The sequence below is a fragment of the Athene noctua genome, chromosome 31 (genome assembly GCF_965140245.1).
Source record: "Athene noctua chromosome 31, bAthNoc1.hap1.1, whole genome shotgun sequence".
Taxonomy (NCBI): domain Eukaryota; kingdom Metazoa; phylum Chordata; class Aves; order Strigiformes; family Strigidae; genus Athene; species Athene noctua.
This window is the reverse complement of record NC_134067.1, coordinates 469,737-481,317: the sequence shown is the minus strand read 5'-3', so window position 1 is coordinate 481,317 and position 11,581 is coordinate 469,737. Positions and strand designations below refer to the sequence as shown.

Genomic DNA, 11,581 nt, shown 5'->3' with positions numbered 1-11,581 from the left:
ACACGGCCGGCGCCAGCCCCGAGCGGGGGGGCCTGGGCCGGGCTCAGCCGAGCGTCTGCCGGTGGGTGAGTCCCGCGGGCCTGGGGACGGGGGCGCGGGGAGGATTTGGGGGGACGGAGGCACCTCGCCCTGGCCCCGGCCCCGCCGTCACCGCAGCGTCGGGCGTTTAACCGCCGCGGACGGGCACCCCCCGCTCTTCGGGCCCTTCTGGGTGGGACTGGGAGGGTCCCCCCCCGCCCTGCCCAGACCCCCGCAGCCCCCCGAGCGCCCGGCCCTCAGCCGTGTGCTCCGTGCCCGTCCCACCGTGGCCCTGCTTCCCTCCACGCCCGCCCCCCCAGCCTTCCAGCCCCCCCCAGCCCGGTTTCCTGGCCTGGCTCGCCCTTTCCTGTCCCCCCCGGGTCAGCGCAGGGAAGGGAAATCGCTGCGAGACAAAGGGGGGGAGGTGGGCCATGGGGCTGCGGCGCTGAGGGGGGACACGCAGCCAGGACCGAGCACCCCGGGAGTCGTCGTCGGCTGCGATTTGGGGTGGGGGGTGATAATCGAGCCCTCGGGGTGTGTGTGGGGGGGCGCTGTCCCCGCAGGAACGCCGTCACCATGTTCCCGGAGGATCGCAAGGAGGGCAGCCCCCGTTTTGGGAAACTCCATTTCCCCGTCGGCCTCTGGATCAACTCCCCCAAGAAACGTCTGGCCAAGATGAGCCGCCGCTGGCCCAGCGCTGGTTCCGTCAGGTGAGAAACTCCCCCCTTCACAAAAAAAAACCAAAACAAAAACTCTTCCCCAAGCCCCCCCCCCCCTGCTGCGCCCCCCAACCCACCCGTAACCCCCTTCCCCGCCGCAGATCGACCTCCTCGGACACGGCCAGCCGCGGCAGCGAGACGGTGGAGCTGCGTCCCCCCGGCAAAGCCAAACCCTCGCGGCACAAACGTCTCTCCAACCTTTTCCACCGCAGCGGTGCCGCCACGGGCGCGGCCAGCGCCGGCGGGCGTTGGGCCAGTGAGAAGAAACTGGCGGAGCTGGTGGTCCCCGAGGTCCTGGGGACAGGGGGGGAGACCCCCCCCGGGCAGCGCCAGCTCCCCGGTATCCTTAAAATTTTTGGGGGGGACATTTCCCGAGGGGCAAACTACAAGAGCGTCTTGGCGACGCCGCGCTCCACCGCCCGGCAGCTGGTGCGGGAGGCGTTGGAACGTTACGGTTTAGCCCCGGAAGAAGGAACGTCGGGGGAATTTGTCCTTTGCGATGTGGTGGGACGCCCGGGGGGACCCGGGGGGGCTTGGCAGGTGGAACATCTGCGACCGGTGGGTGACGCCGAACGACCTTTGGTGCTTCAGGACGTCTGGAAACCCAAATCCGGCTGCTCCCGGCGCTTCGAGATCCGCCGGCGGCAGGACGTGGAGCGGCTGTGCGAGGCCGAGGACGCCGACGGCGCCGGTGAGGCCCCGCGTGCGCGTGTGTGTGTGTCCCCCCCCCGCCATCCCCAGGGTGCGTGTGTCCCTGCGGCGCCACGGGAGGGGGGTGACACCGTTTTCTGTCGCAGGCGTCGCCGCTCAAGCCCGGCGGCTGCAGAAAAGCCGCTCGCGGGCGGCGTCGGGGGGCCCGGCCCCCCCGAAGGAACGAGCCGACAACCTCTCGCTGCGCCGGAGCATCAGCGACATGACCTCAGCACCAAACGGCGACGGGAACGGAAACGGTGCTGAGCGTGGCGGGGGGCGAAGCCGGGACCCCCCCAAACGATGAGGGAACCCCCGAAGCCCCCCCCGGGGAGGGGCGGCCGGCGAGGAGGAGGCGGGGGAGGGCGCCGGCCTGGAGCAGCTCTCGCAGTGCCTCATCCAGCCCCCCCAGCAGCACCCCTATTTCCTGCTGCTGCAGGGCTACGGCAAGGAGGTGAGGGGGGGGGGGGGGGGGCACGTGGGGGGGCTCCAGGGTGTCCCCCACCTTCCCTCAGCCCTCCAAAGGCCCCCCCTCGCTTCACCCCACAAGTGTCATCCGCCTTCTCCTCGCCCCCTCCCCACCAAGTGTCCCCCCACTTTCCTCGATTCCCAAACACACCCTCACCCTCCCAAGCCCCCCCATTTCTCTGCCCCCCCCCAAGTGTCCCCCCCACTTTCCTTGACCTCGAACCGACCCCTCATTTCCCAGCCCCCTTAGGTGCCCCCCTCTTTCCTTTCTCCCTCCAAAGTGCCCCCCATTTCCTCAACCCCAAGGTGCCCCCCCTCCTCATCCCCCAAGGTGCCCCCCCTCCTCATCCCCCAAGGTGCCCCCCCCTTTCCTAGCCCCCAAAAGTGTTCCCCACCCTTCCTTGGCCCCCCCAAGTTCCTCCCCTCCTTTCCTCACCCCCCCAAGGTGTCCCCCCCATTTCCTCGCCCCCAAAGCCCCCCCCGCCCTCTTCACACCCCCCAGGTGTGTCCCCCTTTTCCTTACCCCCCCAAGATCTCCCCTCCCTTCCTCACCCCCCCCAAGCATCCTCCCCTTTTCCTCACCCCCCCAGTGTGTCCCCCCGATTTCCTTACCCCCCCCAGCCCCCCCCCTTTTTGCCCCCTCACCTCTCTTTCCCCCCCCCCCCCCCCTCCCCTCACAGGACTTTGTCATCTACGTGATGACTCGCCCCCAACACGTCTTCGGCCGCCCCGAGCGCCGGGGGGGCCCCGACAAAGCGGGGGGCTGCCTGGTCGACACCTTCCTCAACGCCCCCGACATCCTCCCCAGACACTGCCTGGTGCGGGCGGCCGGGGGGGGCCCTGCCGACGCCCCCCCCAGCCCCACCGCCACCGTCCGGCCTTTCCGGGGTGCCCCCGTCACCCACAACGGAGCCCCCCTTTTACGCCCGGCCCCCCTCCACCCCGGCGACCTCCTGGGCTTGGGCCAACACTTCCTCCTCCTCTACAAAGACCCCCGGGGTGTGAGTGGGGGGGCTCCCCCGCCTCGCCCCCCCTGGCTCCCCCCGGGGAGGGTCTCCCCGGGCCTTGCGGGGGTTTTGGGGTGCCCGGGGTGCGGGCGCTCCCCCCAGGAGCGGCAGGAGGCTCTGAGGGGGTGTCTGGAGAGCCCCCGCCCCGAGTTGCGCTTCCGACCCCAGGACCAGGAGCTGCTGCTGCGGGAGATCGTGAGGCTGCCCGAGGAGGAGGAGGAGGAGGAGGAAGAGGAGGAGGAGGAGGAAGAAGGGGGGGGGCAGCAGCGCGAAGCAGGACTGGGGGTGCTGGCCCCCGCTTTCCTCCTGGGGCTCTGCTTGGAACACGCTGCCCGCACCTTCCCCCCCGAGAGCTTCCCCCCCCTGCTCTGCCGCGTGGCGCTGCTGGTCAGGGAGACCGTCTGGGTACGGGGGGGGGACACGGGGTTGGGGGGGGGACAGGGGGATGGGGGGGGGACGGGGGAATTGGACGACACAGGGTGGGGATGTGGGGAAGATGCGGAGATGTGGGGGGGACACGGGGAATTTGAGGGGGACAGGGGGGGACACGAGGGATGGGGGGGGACACGGGGATGTGGGGGGGACACGAGGGATGTGGGGGGACAGAAGAAATGGGGGGACACGGGGAATTTGGGGGGGACACGGGGAATTTGGGGGGGACGGGGGGGACACGAGGGATGTGGGGGGACACAGAAGAAATGGGGGGACACAGGGATGGGGGGGACACGGGGAATTTGGGGGGACGGGGGGGACACGGGGATGTGGGGGGGACACAAGGGATGTGGGGGGACACAGAAGAAATGGGGGGACACAGGATGGGGGGGGGGGACACAGGGATCTGGGAAATGGGGGCGCACAAGGGCCGGGGGGGTGTGTGTGTGTGTGGTGGCCGAGGGGGGGCCACAGTGACACCCCCGGGGCCGGGGTGGGGGGGTGTCTGCCCTCAGGAGAAGATCAAGGAGATCGGGGATCGTCAGCCGGAGAAGTGAGTGAGCCCAGACCCCGGGGTGGGGCGGGGGGGCCCCCTCTGTGTCCCCCCCCAAACCCTCCCTGAGGGTGTCTGCCCCCCCCCGCAGCCAGCAGGATGGGGCCCCCGCGGTGCTGAACGGGGCGGCCGTGGCCGCCGAGCTGCGGCCGCTGATGCTGTGGCTGGCCAACGCCATGGAGCTGCTCAACCTGGCCCAGGGCCACGTGCTGGAGCTGGAGCAGGAGCTGGAGCTGGAGGGTGAGAGCGGCTGCGGGGCCGGGGGGGGGACACCCTGCACCCCCCGAGCTTTTGGGGTGACCCCCATCCTTCTTTCACCCCCCCCCCAGGCCCCTGCCAGGAGCTGACGAGTGACCTGGAGACGTGTGACGAGGCGCTGGGGGTGCTGGACGAGGTGATCATGTCCACCTTCCAGCAGTGCGTCTACTACCTGACCAAGGTGAGCCCCCCCGCACCCCAAAAATCCCTCCCCCCCGGCACCCCACGTTGTCCTCAGCACCCCGAGCCATCCCCCTGCAGCACCTCGGTCACCCCCAGCACCCCAGACTGCCCCTCAGCACCTCAAATTCTAACACCCCCCCCCTGTCCCCAGCACCCCAAACCCCCCCATATCCCCCTCTGGCACCCTAAATCCCCCCCAAACTCCCAGCACCCTATTCCCCCCCCCCCCATCATCTCCTGGCACCCTAAATTCCCCCTCAACTCCCCCCAAATCCTCCTCTGGCTCCCTAAATCCCCCCCGGCACCCCAAACCTCCCCAAATTTTCCCTGGCACCCTAAATCCCCCAAACCCCCCAAATCCTCTCCTGGCACCCTAAATCCCCCCCCCAAACCGCTCTCCCAGCACCGCAGATCTTTCCGCTGGCACCTAAATCCCCCCCCAAACCCGACTCTGCACCCTAAATATCACCCCAGCCACCCCCCAGCACCATAAACCCCCTGAAACCCCCCTCCCAGCACCCCAAATCCCCCCCTGGCACCTAATTCCCCCCCAAACCTCCCAAATCCCCCCCGGCACCCCAAAATCCCCCTCCCAGCACCCTAAATCCCCCTGACACCCCCCTCCCAGCGCCCCAAATCCCCCCTAGCACCCTAAATCCCCCTGACACCCCCCTCCCAGCACGCCAAATCCCCCCTAGCACCCTAAATCCCCCTGAAACCCCCCTCCCAGCACCCCAAATCCCCTCTGGCACCCTAAATCCCCCTGAAACCCCCCTCCCAGCACCCCAAATCCCCTCTGGCACCCTAAATCCCCCTCACACCCCCTTCCCAGCACCCCAAATCCCCCCTAGCACCCTAAATCCCCCAACACCCCCCTCCCAACACCCCATATCCCCCCCTGGCACCCTAAATCCCCCTGACACCCCCCTCCCAGCACCCCAAATCCCCCCTAGCACCCTAAATCCCCCAACACCCCCCTCCCAACACCCCATATCCCCCCCTGGCACCCTAAATCCCCCTCCCAGCACCCTAAATCCCCCTGACACCCCCTCCCAGCACCCCAAATCCCCCCCTGGCACCCTAAATCCCCCTGACACCCCCCTCCCAGCACCCCAAATCCCCCCCTGGCACCCTAAATCCCCCTGACACCCCCCTCCCAGCACCCCAAATCCCCCCCCCTCACTCTCCCCACCCCCCCCAGACTCTGTACGGGGCGCTGCCCGCCCTCCTGGAGAGCAACCCCTTCGCGGGGGGGGGGGAGCCCCGCGCGGGGCAGGACCTGGGCAGCGTCCCCGAGGGCGTGCGCCCCACCCTGGCGTTATTCCGGGGGGCCCTGGGGCTGGCGCGGCGCTGCCGCCTGCACCCCGACATGGCCTCCCAGACCCTGGGCTACCTCTGCTTCTTCTGCAACGCCTCGCTCTTCAACGCCCTCATGGAGAGAGGTGGGCGACTGGGGGGGCCCTGGGGGGGGCTGTGGGTGTCGGGGGGGGCCCGGGGTGCTCTTGGGGTGAGGGTCTGGGGGGCTTTAGAAAGGGTAGGTGGGTTCTTGGGGCTCTGAGGGGGCTCTAGGGGGGTGTTGGGGGACTCTGGGGCTCTTGGGGGGGATCTGAGGGTCCCTCGGGGGGTGTTGGGGGGGCCCTGGTGTTTGGGGGGGCCCTGGGGGCTCTTGGGGTGAGGGTCTGGGGGGCTTTAGAAAGGGTAGGTGGGTTCTTGGGGCTCTGAGGGGGCTCTAGGGGGGTGTTGGGGGACTCTGGGGCTCTTGGGGGGGATCTGAGGGTCCCTCGGGGGGTGTTGGGGGGGCCCTGGTGTTTGGGGGGGGCCCTGGGGGCTCTTGGGGTGCAGGTCTGGGGGGCTTTAGAAAGGGTAGGTGGGTTCTTGGGGCTCTGAGGGGGCTCTAGGGGGGTGTTGGGGGACTCTGGGGCTCTTGGGGGGGATCTGAGGGTCCCTCGGGGGTGTTGGGGGGGGCCCTGGTGTTTGGGGGGGGCCCTGGGGGCTCTTGGGGTGCGGGTCTGGGGGGCTTTAGAAAGGGTAGGTGGGTTCTTGGGGCTCTGGGGGGGCTCTAGGGGGGTGTTGGGGGACTCTGGGGCTCTTGGGGGGGATCTGGGGGTCCCTGGGGGGGTGTTGGGGGGGATCTGAGGGTCCCTCGGGGGGTGTTGGGGGGCCCTGGTGTTTGGGGGGGGGCTCTGGGGGCTCTTGGGGTGCAGGTCTGGGGGGGGTTTAGGAGGGGTATGTGGGTCCCTGGGGCTCTGGGGGGGCTCTAGGTGGGTGTTGGGGGTCCCTGGAGCTCCGGGGGGGGCCCTGGGGAGGTGTCGGGGGTCACTGGGGATCCGCGGGGGGTGTCTGGGAGTCCCTGGGGCTCGGGGGGGGGGAGCCTGGGGGGGTTTTGGGGGTCCCTGGGGCTCCTGGGGGGTCTCGGGGGGGGGGGGGGCTTTGGGGGGGTCTCCGGGTTTCTGGGGCTCAGAAGGGGCAGCTCTGGGGGGGTGGGGGGGTCCCTGCCGTGCCGGGGGCAGCACTGGGGTCCGACACCCCCCCCCCCCCCATCCCTGTGGCTCCCAGTTTCCTCCCATTGTCCTTACTGGGAGCTGCAGGAAGCTGCCTGCTTCCGCGGGCAGGAAGGGCCGGAGGGGGTGCGGGCAGGCGCGGGCAGGGGGCGGGCAGGGGGGCAGGCAGGAGCAGGCAGGTGCTGTCCGTGCAGGCAGGGCTCAGGCAGGAGCAGGCAGGAGCAGGCAGGAGCAGGCAGGAGCAGGCAGGAGCAGGCAGGAGCAGGCGCAGGCAGGAGCAGGCAGGGGCAGGAGCAGGCAGGAGCAGGCGCAGGCAGCAGCAGGCAGGCGCAGGCAGCAGCAGGCAGGAGCAGGCAGGAGCAGGCAGGAGCAGGCAGGGCACAGGCAGGCGCAGGCAGCAGCAGGCAGGAGCAGGCAGGGCACAGGCAGGAGCAGGCAGGGCACAGGCAGGAGCAGGCAGCAGCAGGCAGGGCACAGGCAGCAGCAGGCAGGGCACAGGCAGGCGCAGGCAGCAGCAGGCAGGGCACAGGCAGGCGCAGGCAGGAGCAGGCAGCGCTGTCCCCGCAGGCAGCGCGGGGCCGTTCTTCCAGTGGTGGCGGGCGGTGCGGCTGCGCTCCAGCCTGGACCTGGTGCTGGAGGGGCTGGCGGCCCTGGGCCTCGGGGACATCGCCGGGGAGTTCTTCCGCAAGGTCTCGGCCACCGCCAACCTCCTGAGCACCCCCCGCGGGTGCCTGGCCAAGGTGGGGCGCTGGGGGGCACTGGGGGCACTGGGAGGGCACTGGGGGGGCACTGGGAGAACTGGGAGGGGATTGGGGGGGCACTGGGAGGGCACTGGGGGAGCTGGGAGGGGATTGGGGGGGGCACTGGGAGGGCACTGGGGGAGCTGGGAGGGGACGGGGGGGGCACTGGGAGGGCACTGGGGGGGCACTGGGGGAATTGGGAGGGGACTGGGGGGGCACTGGGGGCACTGGGAGGGCACTGGGAGAACTGGGAGGGGATTGGGGGGGCACTGGGAGGGCACTGGGAGGGCACTGGGGGAGCTGGGAGGGGACTGGGGGGGCACTGGGGGCACTGGGAGGGCACTGGGGGAGCTGGGAGGGGATGGGGGGGCACTGGGAGGGCACTGGGGGGGCACTGGGGAATTGGGAGGGCACTGGGAGAACTGGGAGGGGATTGGGGGGGCACTGGGAGGGCACTGGGGGAACTGGGAGGGGATTGGGGGGCACTGGGAGGGCACTGGTGGAGCTGGGAGGGGACTGGGGGGGCACTGGGAGGGCACTGGTGGAGCTGGGGGGAACTGGGAGGGGACTGGGGGGGTACTAGGAGGGGATTGGGGGAACTGGGGGACACTGGGAGGGGATTGGGGAAACTGGGGGCACTAGGAGGGGACTGGGGGTGTACTGGGGGGAACTGGGGGGCACTGGGAGGACGCTGAGGGAACTGGGGGCACTGGGAGGGGACTGGGGCAACTGGGGGAACACTGGGGGGATACTGGGAGGACACTGGGGGGCACTGGGGGACACTGGGAGGGGATTGGGGGACCTGGGGGGCACTGGGAGGGGACTGGGGGGGTACTAGGAGGGGACTGGGGGCACTGGTAGGTCACTGGGAGGGCACTGAGGGAACTGGGGGGCACTGGGAGGCGCTGAGAGGGCACTGGGGGGACTGGAGGTCAGCGGGGAGCACTGGGGGGTGTCATGGGGATGACACCGGGCACAGGGACAAGAGGGGACACGTTGGGGGGTGTCAGTGAGCCGGGGTGGGGACACGGGGGTCCCTGCGTGTGTCCCGTGTCCTCACCTGTCCCCCCGTCCCCCCCCGTCCCCCCCCGTCCCCCCCTGTCCCCCCCTGTCCCCCCCCAGGCCACCTGGTCGCGGCTCCGGGCCGAGTACCCGGCGCTGTCCCCGGCCCAGCTGCACCACGTGCTCCGCCACTACCAGCTGGGCATGGGGCAGGCCCCGCCCCCCGCCTGGAGCCCCGCCCCCGAGGACCGCGACCTGGCGGCCACCGGTGAGGGACGGCCCCGCCCCCCGTGTCCCCCCGTGTCCCCCCGTGTCCCCTGACCCCATCCTGGCCCCCTGCGTGTCCTTGTCACCCCCCGTGTCCCCCCTGTCCCCTGACCCCATCCTGCCCCCCTGCGTGTCCTTGTCACCCCCCCCGTGTCCCCTGACCCCATCCTGCCCCCCCTGCGTGTCCTTGTCACCCCCCCCGTGTCCCCTGACCCCATCCTGCCCCCCCTGCGTGTCCTTGTCACCCCCCCCGTGTCCCCTGACCCCATCCTGCCCCCCCTGCGTGTCCTTGTCACCCCCCCCGTGTCCCCTGACCCCATCCTGCCCCCCTGCGTGTCCTTGTCACCCCCCCCGTGTCCCCTGACCCCATCCTGCCCCCCCTGCGTGTCCTTGTCACCCCCCCCGTGTCCCCTGACCCCATCCTGCCCCCCTGCGTGTCCTTGTCACCCCCCCGTGTCCCCTGACCCCATCCTGCCCCCCCTGCGTGTCCTTGTCACCCCCCCGTGTCCCCTGACCCCATCCTGCCCCCCCTGCGTGTCCTTGTCACCCCCCCCCGTGTCCCCTGACCCCATCCTGCCCCCCCTGCGTGTCCTTGTCACCCCCCCCGTGTCCCCTGACCCCATCCTGCCCCCCTGCGTGTCCTTGTCACCCCCCCGTGTCCCCTGACCCCATCCTGCCCCCCCTGCGTGTCCTTGTCACCCCCCCGTGTCCCCTGACCCCATCCTGCCCCCCCTGCGTGTCCTTGTCACCCCCCGTGTCCCCTGACCCCATCCTGCCCCCCCTGCGTGTCCTTGTCACCCCCCCGTGTCCCCTGACCCCATCCTGCCCCCCCTGCGTGTCCTTGTCACCCCCCCGTGTCCCCCACCCCATCCTGCCCCCCCTGCGTGTCCTTGTCACCCCCCCCGTGTCCCCTGACCCCATCCTGCCCCCCCTGCGTGTCCTTGTCACCCCCCCCGTGTCCCCTGACCCCATCCTGCCCCCCCTGCGTGTCCTTGTCACCCCCCCCGTGTCCCCTGACCCCATCCTGCCCCCCCTGCGTGTCCTTGTCACCCCCCCCGTGTCCCCTGACCCCATCCTGCCCCCCCTGCGTGTCCTTGTCACCCCCCCCGTGTCCCCTGACCCCATCCTGCCCCCCCTGCGTGTCCTTGTCACCCCCCCGTGTCCCCTGACCCCATCCTGCCCCCCCTGCGTGTCCTTGTCACCCCCCCCGTGTCCCCTGACCCCATCCTGCCCCCCTGCGTGTCCTTGTCACCCCCCCGTGTCCCCTGACCCCATCCTGCCCCCCCTGCGTGTCCTTGTCACCCCCCGTGTCCCTGACCCCATCCTGCCCCCCCTGCGTGTCCTTGTCACCCCCCGTGTCCCCCCACCCCATCCTGCCCCCCCTGCGTGTCCTTGTCACCCCCCCGTGTCCCCTCTCCGTCCTGTGCCCCATAACTGTCCCCTGGCCCCGTCCTGTGACTCTTGTCCCCGTGTCCCCTGTCCTTGTCCCTGTGTCCTCTTCCTGCCCCCCCATGTCCCCCCTGTCCCCCTCCCTTGTCCCTGTGCTGCACCACGTGTCCCTGTCCCCATCCTGCCCCCCTCCCTTGTCCCTGTGTCCCCTTCCTGCCCCACCATGTCCCTGTCACCCCCTTTTGTCCCCTGTCCCCCCATGTCCCTGTCGTGTGCTGCATCCCTGTGTCCCCGTCCCTTGTCCTTTTCCCCGTGTCCCCATCCCACCCCCCTGTGTCCCCTGTCCCCATGTCCCCTGTCCCCATCCACCCCCTGTGTCCCCATCACCTCCTTTTGTCCCCTGTCCCCTTCCTGTGTCCCCTGTCCCCATGTCCCCCGTCCCCATCCCACCCCCTGTGCCCCTGTCACCCTTTTGTCCCTGTCCCTTTCCTGTGTCCCCTGTCCCCATGTCCCCCGTCCCCATCCACCCCCTGTGCCCCTGTCACCCTTTTGTCCCTGTCCCCTTCCTGTGTCCCCTTGTCCCCATGTCCCCCGTCCCCATCCCACCCTCTGTCCCCATCACCCCCTTTTGTCCCCTGTCCCCTTCCTGTGTCCCTTGTCCCCATCACCCCCCTTTTGTCCCCTGTCCCCACCCTTTGTCCCCACATCCCCCCTTCCCCACCCCTTTTGCCCCCCCCCCCATCCCCATCCAACCTCCCCTGTTCCCCCTCCACCCCCTCACCCCCCCCCATTGTCCCCGTCCCCCCCGTTTTGTCCCCTCAGGTGACATTTTCGAGAGTTTCTCCTCCCACCCCCCGCTCCTGCTGCCCCGCCAGGGGTTCCTGCTGCGCCCGGGGGAGGCGGTGGGGGACCGGGGGCTGCTGCGGCCCCTCGCCCGCCTGCGCCGCCTCCTCTGGGACCTGGAGCAGGGGGGGCTGCCCCCCGCCAACCAGCGCGCCCTTGGCCTCGAGGGGGGCCCCTGAGCGCTGAGGGGGGGGGACACGAAACCGCCTCCCCACCCTGTGCCTCAGTTTCCCCACCCTGAGCCCCCGCGGGGCTTCGTCTGTGTGTGTGTGTGTGTGTGCGTGTGTGAATAAAGGTCATGTGGGGGCACACCTGGCTCCTGTGACCCCCCCCAGCGCCCCGGGGCCCCCCCCGGCACCCCCAAAATCTCAGCAAAATACCCCAAAAATCTCCCCCCCCCCCCCCCCTTGACGGAGCCCGGCAGGCGTCGGGTAAAGGGGGTGCTAGGAGGGGGGCGTGGCCTCGGCAGGACACGCCCCTGTGGGAGGGACTTGTGTGCTGAGGAGGTGGC

General features: G+C 70.5%; 1 protein-coding gene across 1 annotated transcript; it reads left to right on the top strand.

Moving 5' to 3' along the window:
* Positions 1 to 471: 471 nt before the first annotated feature.
* Positions 472 to 11,369, top strand: RASIP1 (Ras interacting protein 1). Its single transcript, XM_074929829.1, has 12 exons — positions 472 to 728; positions 839 to 1,428; positions 1,535 to 1,687; positions 1,736 to 1,881; positions 2,576 to 3,307; positions 3,850 to 3,887; positions 3,979 to 4,127; positions 4,217 to 4,326; positions 5,530 to 5,770; positions 7,397 to 7,569; positions 8,692 to 8,839; positions 11,050 to 11,369. Exons 1-12 carry the CDS (start codon positions 595 to 597, stop codon positions 11,247 to 11,249), a joined length of 2,814 nt encoding a protein of 937 aa, XP_074785930.1. The 5' UTR covers positions 472 to 594; the 3' UTR covers positions 11,250 to 11,369.
* The last annotated feature ends 212 nt before the right edge of the window (positions 11,370 to 11,581 follow it).